This window comes from Danio rerio, chromosome 3 (genome assembly GCF_049306965.1).
Source record: "Danio rerio strain Tuebingen ecotype United States chromosome 3, GRCz12tu, whole genome shotgun sequence".
Taxonomy (NCBI): domain Eukaryota; kingdom Metazoa; phylum Chordata; class Actinopteri; order Cypriniformes; family Danionidae; genus Danio; species Danio rerio.
The window spans coordinates 9,270,580-9,279,546 of NC_133178.1; the positions used below are offsets into that span (position 1 = coordinate 9,270,580).

General features: G+C 39.0%; 1 protein-coding gene and 1 long non-coding RNA gene across 2 annotated transcripts in view; one reads left to right on the forward strand and one right to left on the reverse strand.

Moving 5' to 3' along the window:
• The window catches only part of LOC141381140 (uncharacterized), a 693,969-nt gene that overhangs the window by 381,849 nt on the left and 303,153 nt on the right, over positions 1-8,967 (forward strand). The window lies entirely within an intron of this gene.
• Positions 1-8,967, reverse strand: part of LOC564237 (uncharacterized) — a 144,879-nt gene that overhangs the window by 116,455 nt on the left and 19,457 nt on the right. The window contains exons 8-17 of the mRNA XM_073944125.1: positions 8,659-8,811; positions 8,470-8,552; positions 6,936-7,265; positions 6,723-6,859; positions 5,345-5,431; positions 5,159-5,251; positions 2,474-2,548; positions 2,182-2,295; positions 732-854; positions 536-584 (exon numbers count right to left, since the gene is read on the reverse strand). Of these exons, the coding sequence (XP_073800226.1) occupies positions 536-584; positions 732-791 (109 nt within the window). The 5' untranslated portion in view covers positions 792-854; positions 2,182-2,295; positions 2,474-2,548; ... (4 more) ...; positions 8,470-8,552; positions 8,659-8,811. The remainder of the gene's footprint in view (positions 1-535; positions 585-731; positions 855-2,181; positions 2,296-2,473; positions 2,549-5,158; positions 5,252-5,344; positions 5,432-6,722; positions 6,860-6,935; positions 7,266-8,469; positions 8,553-8,658; positions 8,812-8,967) is intronic.

Here is an 8,967-nt window from a genome sequence, read left to right on the forward strand (position 1 = left end):
GTCATTTATGTTCAAGTCCAAGTCGAGTTGCAAGTCTTTTTATATTTTGTCAAGTCGAGTCTAAAGTCATCAAATTCATGACTCGAGTCTGACTCGAGTCCAAGTCACATGACTCGAGTCCACACCTCTGCCCTCGCCTGATTTTACCACATTCTCACCCTGTTTTTTATTTGTTTATTGAATTTTTTGGCTTTTGTTTTGGTCTCACCTTCTTTCTGGAACCGTCCTTCACCAGACTCAAACCCCATCATCGCAGTCAACTCCACTATACGTCTCAAGTCTGCTGACGTACGTGGCAAGCCAATGGACAAACTTGTATCAGCGGAAAAGCCGTCCATACAAAGGTAAATTGTCAGCTGGTAGGTGCGAAAAGGAACGGCATCATACCGCCTTGTACATTCGTTTTAAAGATGAAATGCAGCCATACGTAGCTCTGGCTACATAATTCAAGCTCTTCAGAAATGTATACTGGGGTACATTTTCACAATGAGCCTGTGTTAAATTTTTCACCATTTTTTAAGTAAAGCATACTCACTGTATTTTGTGTTTCGCTTGTATGGTGGCTCTGAACTGTTAAAACACCTCTAAAAAAACAGATTAAATTTTTTTTGTTTATAATGGATGTTAGGTCGAATTTATTTTTTAACATGTGAAAATTATGGACAAAAAATTCTAATTCAGTGTGCAATAAACTTTACTCATAAATAAATCCATCCATAAGGTATATCTACCTGCTCTTGCAGATCCAAAGGCGAAGAACAGGAGGATGAACTGTAGTGAAGGCAGAACATCAAAGCTGATACGAGCCAGAACACTGAATATTGTCTTGATCCTCTGGCTTAATTTCTCAATGACTCTCACCATCATTGTACAAAAAGAGGAAAATACAAATCTAAATATTGATATTAAAAACATTTATATCTTGATAAACTTTAAAAACAGAGCTAAACTAAATTCATTCATTTGGTATTTTAATTTGAATTCACACAATTGTTCAATATTGGAAATGTTAAGCACCACTTTTAACTACATTGAAGCTCTTTACTTGTATAACGTGCATGCAAACTTTATAAATACTGTATAATTGTGAAAATGCTATGATCTGAAATTACACTCATCGGCCACTTTATTAGGTACACCTTACTAGTACCAGGTGGGACCCCCTTTTGCCTTCAGAACTACCTTAATCTTTGTGGCAAAGATTCAACAAGGTACTGGAAATATTCCTCAGTGATTTTGCTCCATAGTGACATGATAGCATCACCCAGTTGCAGCAGATTTGTCGGCTGCACATCTATGATGCGAATCTCCCGTTCCAACACATCCTAAAGGAGCTCTATTAGTTAGTGATCTGGTGACTGTGGATGTCATACAGTGAACTCATTTATGACATGGCACATTATCCTGTTAGAAGTAGCCATCAGAAGATGGGTCCTCTATGGTCATAAAGGGATGGACATGGTCAGCAACAATACTCAGGTAGGCTGTGGTGTTGACACGATGTTTAATTGGTATTAATAGGCCCAAAGTGTGACAAGAAAATATTCCTCACACCATTACATCACCACCACCAGCCTAAACAATTGATACAAGGCAGTATGGATCCATGCTTTTATGGTGTTGATGCCAAATTCTGACCCTATCTGGATGTTGCAGCCAAAATCGAGACTCATCAGACCAGGCAACATTTCTCCAATCTTCTATTGTCTAATTTTGGTGAGTCTGTGTGAATTGTAGCCTCAGTGTCCTGTTCTGTGCTGACAGGAGTGGCAGCCAGCGTGGTTTTCTGCTGCTGTAGCTCATCTGCCTCAAGGTTGGACCTGTTGTGCGTTCAGAGATGCTCGTCTGCATACCTCAGGTGTAACGAGTGGTTATTTAAGTTACTGAAATTTACGTTAACGAGCAGTTGAACAGGTGTACCTAATAAAGTGGCCGGTGAGTGAGTTTTTGACCAGTCAGGGCTGATCAAACCAATGTGATTGCACTTGTCAAAGGGTAATGCACATGTTTTTCTTTTGTTTTATTAATCATGTCAATGTAAAATATTCTGCATATTTTGTTTGAAATGATTGTTTTTAAAATGTTGGGCCTGTAACAAACACCATTAAAGAGATAAATCATGAATTTGCAGCAAACTAATGACTAGTAATGCATTACATGAATTCAGATGAGAATACTCACAGAAAATAATATAGATGAGGTCTAGCAAAAGCACCATCACAAACAGGATTATTATCACCACACGTTCATATCCGGCGTAATTCAGACTTTTGTCCCAGGCGGTTTTAAACAGAACTGAAAGAAAGAAACAAACAATTATAGATTTAGAAGAACTAATAACAATATTAGAACATTTATTACTGTACTGTTACTTCATTAGATTTGTAGCATAATATTCAACATTTCCTATTTTGTAAATATGTAAAGAAATGTTCATGATTATAACTGCTGAGTGAAAAATGTATGTCTTTACCTGAATAAAAAACAGCTGAGAAAGCGACATATTCTGCTCTGAAACTGTAACTTTGAATAAATGATTTAGTGTTTCCTGTAAAACAGAAAATACTTTTTAATATGAAACACTTTTTAATAAAAAAAAACAAAACAAAAAAAAACATTGAGTTTAATGGAGCGTCCACACCAGATGTGACTTGTGCAAATAAATCGATCTAAATCAAAGGTAAATTGATGCGTGAACATTTTGAGTTTACTTAATTCATTTGCGTGTGAAATTCACAACAAATGTGGATTTGCATCATGGTCAAGGCATCTGTCTGCCCAGTGACTCTAGTTTCGTTGCTAAATGGCTAACATGGATTTTATTGACAGAGTAGTTGTGCTTTATGTGCTTTAGGAAGGCTGAAAAACAGCGTAGATTTGTTTGTTGCCGTGTCCGAGTCCACTCTATCCTTTCAGAGGTGAACCCAGCTCCGTGAGTTCATCAACTCCTCCAGAAACTACCTGGATAACGGAGGCTTTCAGCAGTGATTCAAACTGAGCCAAGCCCAGTTTGATGCTGTTGTTCTGTGCGGGCAGGAGGATTTCCCCTCAGGACACCAACATCAGGCACTACATCATAATCACGCCTATACTAGAGCAAGCTCCTGAATGGTTAATGCAACACAAATGCCCACTAACGTTCAGATTTTCCAATTCGAGCGATTCGCATGGTAAACACATCAAACAGCCAATCAGCGCCACCCCATTCGCACAAATAGAACCGCAGGATGTCTAATCGCATCCTTACATTGACTTAACGTATAAAAATTACTCCCGCTTGATGCTTCATCTGCATCTAGTGTAAACACACCATCAAAAAACCTTGGTGAACACTGCAAATGCGAATGCGTGACTCAATATTGTGAAACCAATAGAAGATCAAAATTTGACCTCTCTGTACAGGAATTTAAAGGGGACCTACAAAAGAAGGCGGAGCTACAAAAACCTGTGTGTCAGCAGAGTGGGAGATTCAAACCCATGACAAACATCCTATGCTAATGAGTGAGAGATCTTCACTAATGGGTGGGGCTTTCCCCTCTCTGATGACATGTATAATATATATATATATATAATATATATTTAATATATAAGTGTTCCTGTTATTATGAATCATGATTATAAAAAATTAAAATTGATTATTTTTTATTATCAGCAGCTGGTTATACTCAGACTTTTGCCACAAAAATGTTTTAACCCCTTGTGTTTTTGCACAATAGGTCCCCTTTAAAATATGGAGCAATGGCTCATTTCATCAGTGCCACATCATCTTATTTCATCCTGACCCTTTACATAGTGCCATCCAACAGATGATTCCATTTTCAAAGTGTCAACGTCTCAGTATCTGTTTCACTAGCCTTCACATTATTTATCATTACTTAAGTTGTCCATTATTGTCTATGCTTTGCTTGTATTTGAGCCAGAATTTTGGTTCTTGTCTGGGTATCCCAATCTCTGTGGTAAAAACAAAACACAACTGTTTGGAGATTATTATTGCATCTGTTTGCTCCATAAAAGTCTTATCGTGGATCCCAGTTGTAAAAGCAACAAATAATAACTTGACATCTAGTTGATCATTTGGCAAAGTGGCAGAAGGTCGATTTTTCTGACGAATCATCTGTTGAACTGCATCCCAATCATCACAAATACTGCAAAAGATCCATTGGACCCAAGATTCTCATAGATATCAGTCAAGTTTGGTGAAGGAAAAATCATGGTTTGGGGTTACATTCAGTATGGGGGCGTGTGAGAGATCTGCAGAGTGGATGACGACATCAACAGCCTGAGGTATCAAGACATTTGTGCTGCCCATTACATTACAAACCACAGGAGAGGGCAAACTCTTCAGCAGGATAGCGCTCCTTCTCATACTTCAGCCTCCACATCAAAGTTCCTGACAGCAAAGAAGGTCAAGGTGCTCCAGGATTGGCCAGCCCAGTCACCAGAAATGAACCACATTGAACATGTCTGGGGTAAGATGGAGGAGGCATTGAAGATGAATCCAAAAGATCTTGATGATCTCAGGGAGTCCTGCAAGAATGCTTACTTTGCAATAACTCAAATCACTTATTAATAAAGTCATCTGGAATGGCCGAGATGTATGGGTGCAGTTCTCCAAGCTCATGGAGTCATACACAAAATTCATTCTTTTCCTGCTGAACCATTTATATTCTATACCAGGGGTCACAAACCCTGTTCCTGGAGAGCTACCTTCCTGCAGAATTCAGTCCCAACCCTGATCAAACACACCTGAACCAATTAATAGTACCCAAAGCCGCACTTGATAATTACAAACAGGTGTGTTTGGTTAGGGTTGCAACTAAAATCTGCAGGAAGGTAGCTCTCCAGGAACAGGGTTGGTGACCCCTGTTCTATACTGTTCATTATTTCTGTTAAGTGTCAAGACTTTTGCCTAAGCAAAGTCAGACCTTACTCTCCTAATGAAATAATTAAAAATCAAGACATGATCATATTTTATTTTGGTAAAATAAGCGTAATCTAGAGGCCTTTGCCTTTCATATAAGCCACTTCTGATACCAAATGATCAACTAGAAGTCAAGTTATTATTTGTTTTTCTCAAAACTTGAAGGCGACAAGACTTTTGTCAGGTAGTGTATGTGTAAACAATCAACTTCTACAAACAATCAAAAATTGATCATACCAGTAAAGCTATTAGCATATGGAGCTGCCCAGAGTAACATGAGAGGCCTCAGGAAATAAAGAGCGCAACAAGAGACTGACTCAAACAGAGAGCCTGCAATGAAAATAGACATTAATAACCATTCTGTTTTGTGTTAATAAACAACTGTTTTACTGACATAAAATGATGCTTCCATAAAACACTCACCCTCGGAAAAACCCCAGCAGACAAAAGCAAGAAACATCAGAATATTTGGACAGAAGACAAGAAACATTTGAACACGAAAGATTGAGTCTGTGGAGAAAATAGCCAATAATTAATACGAGTTCAAATCTGCTTTATAATCATCCGACATGATTGAGACTTCTTCATGAGAAGCATCATCATGGCGCATCACACATTTTGTTTCTAATTTGCAACATACAGATATTATGGTGTGCAAAAACTTACAGAAAAAAATGTGGTGTAACAAGGTGGGCTTCTCTTCTGGTGTGTGACCCCCTCCGAGTCTTTATAATAATAATAATAATAATATTAATAATAATTCCTAACATTTATATAGCGCTTTTCTGGGCACTCAAAGAGCTTTACACAATGGGGGGATCTCCCCATCCACCACCAGTGTGCAACATCCACCTGGATGATGTGACGGCAGCCATTTTGCACCAGACCGAACACCACACACCATCTGATTGGTAGAGAGGAGACAGCGATCAAGCCAATTGAAAATGGGGATGGTTAGGAGGCCATGATCAACAGAGGCCAGTGGGCAGATTTGGCCAGGATGCCGGGGTTAAACCCCTACTATGTTCGAAGGACATCCTGGGATTAACGACCATCCATTAAACATTTAACGTCTAATCCGAAAGACGGCACTCACTGAGCAGTATGGCATCCCCGTCACTATACTGGGGCATTAGGACCCATACAGACCGCAAGTTGGGCGCCCCCTGCTGGCCTCACTAACACCACTTCCGGTAGCAACCTAGCTTTCCCATGTGGTCTCCCATCCAGGTACTGACCGGGCGCAGCCCTGCTTAGCTTCAGTGGGCAACCATGTGAAAGTTGCAGAGAGCTAGCTGCCGGCAAGTCTTTAAAATTTCTATACAGGTTTGGACACATTTGTACTAGCTCTGCTACTCCACTCTTCAGTGTATTCATCTGGCTAGTTTTGTTGTTTTGGATATTGTTCTACTGTCTGACCACCCTGAAATAAGAAACGAATTGGAAGAAAGAATTGTCAAGGGCAGAGGTCTAAAATATACCCATTGATTGTGGAATCAGCACAGATCAATGGGAGCCAAAATGAACTCCCCTAAAAGTTTACTTTGTTGAGCTGTTTTAAACTGCCAAACCTGCCAAAGGCTAACTGTTACATTTATAATTACTCGAGCTTACTCACTTTTCTGTAGCAGACATAAAACTAAATAAAATCATCTCATTAAGTAAAGTTTCACAAACTAATTTCGAAGAGCACCTGATATGATTGACCGCAGCTGGTCTCTCATCTACAATCATTAGTTAGCCAATCAGATTAATCCAAACCTACCATAAGCAGCCCAGTTAAAAAAAAATACTCCCTTACCTTTGTTTTCCAAAGAAACCCCACATCTCCCCCTTTCTTCCTTTCTCGAGAACTACCTGATCTCGTACTCCCCTCACATGCTCATTGACCAGGCAGGAGCCCTGGGCTCAATTATCTCCGAGCTCAGAGTTCTCTCCCTGGACAGCATGGCAAACCTGCTATTAATATCAAGCAATATCTAAGTGTGTACTCTTGAAATATATTTTAACATACCGAGTAGTCTTAGCATCAATCTTGTCTGGACTGTAAAAACACGCTTCTGGTCACTGTAAACTGTACATGTGTATCGTGCCTCATCTTCCTCTCTCAGTTTGTCCAGTTGAAGGAAGTAGTTTCCATGTTGAATCTCCTCATCATGATTTTCCTGCTGCTGGGCCTCTGGTTGACTCTTGTGATCTTGATACAGATGAACCACAGTATCGTCTGCTCTTCTCCATTCCACCTTAAGACCCTTCACTGCCGAAGGATTCCTAATATAACAGGGTAAAACCACTGAAGATCCCAGAGAAGCAAGCGTTTGACGAGTACATTGAATGTCGAAGCCTAAAAAAGACAATTATTCTGATGTGATATTCTTTTTTTTTGGTTTTTATGTATATACTAAACTATGATAAAAATATATTATCTCTATACCACATTTAAAACAATGTCTACTGTCCAGGGTAATAATTTAGCTAATTTAGTTTAGTTCAAATAACATAAAATCCTTTTTGGGCAATATCATGCAATAGAACGTTTCTTTTAAATTCCTCAAGTATAACTAAATATTTTATAAATGCTAAGGGTGTCACGATCCTCCAAATCCTCGATTCGATTACATTTTCGATTCTAAAGGCACAATTCGATTCGATTTTCGATTATGAATAATTAATTAATTAATGACCAATTAATTATTTGTAGCCAACCGTTTAAACTACCTGACCTGCATGGTCTTTGTTTTACCCATAAACAAATCATACAGTAAATGAATAAAGGCAAGATACACACATAATTACCACCTGTCAATCACTTTTTCTGCGGGACTCGTGAATAGGCAGTGATCTGTTTCGTTATAATGGCGTCGGTAAAAAAGACGCACAACCAACAGGAACCAGCCAACAGTATCTGAGGTGTTCGCTAAAATGACTAAGTACAAGTGAGTGAAAGATTGAAGCAGTCCTCTGACTGCCTGGACCTGCTGTCTCAAGCGCACAAGTGGCTGTGTATGCGTCTGTGTCTGTGTGGTCACGTGATTGGCATTTTCCGTGAGCGGATTTGCAACGGGGGCGGGATCGCGATGCCGGTGTTGTCTATCGGATGAACCGTACGTAATACGTACATAGCAGAGCTTGCAAAACGGTGTTTTTTTGTCGACAACACGAAATCAAAAATGCTTACACACCGGCGACTTCATTGAAAGAGGAGAGGGTTTCTGTCGACGGGTCTCCTGCTTCTGCAGTTTAACAAGCACTTCAACAAGCCTGTTTTTTTTCCCGCTTGGCAAGCCAAGCTGACGTGACATGGGGGCGTGGCAGCATCGACGATTCTATCTTTTGATTCGATAATCGAAATTGAACATAAATTTCGATCGATTTCGATTAAAAATCAAAATCGTGACACCCCTAATAAATGCATTAATATACAAATGAAATGGCAAAGATAAAGCTTGTCTCTGTGTTAGTTGCAAAGACACAATTATGATAACAATATAATATAAAAACACATTTAAAAACATTCTGATTAGATCAAGAAAAAGATTTTTACTTACCCTCTACTACCTGTATACTGGCTGAAAATACACAGTTCTGAGCACTGTAAACTCTACATCTGTATTCTCCTTTATCTTCATCTCTGAGTTTGCCCAGACAGAGGGAGAAATTTCCATCTTGAATCTCCTCAGTAAAGAAATGAGCTCTACCATGATAATCCTGCTGCTGGGCTTCTGGTTGACTCTTACCGCCTTGATAGAGATGAACCAGAGTCCCTGAGTCTGCTCTTCTCCATTCCACCTTCAGACTTCCCTTTGATAAGTCTTTGTCAGCATGACATGGCAAAACTATTGAATCTTTCAGAGGATCATAATGTTTACAAGTATACCACACAAGGAAACCTGAAAAAGAAAGAGATATTACATTTGTTATGTAAAAAAAAAACATTTAATTGATAATAATATGTGGAACAATGTTTAAAGAATTGGCATTTTCATGTTGCAAATAAATTGGTTATGGATGTGTCTCAATTCATGCATTATAAGTGACGACAATTT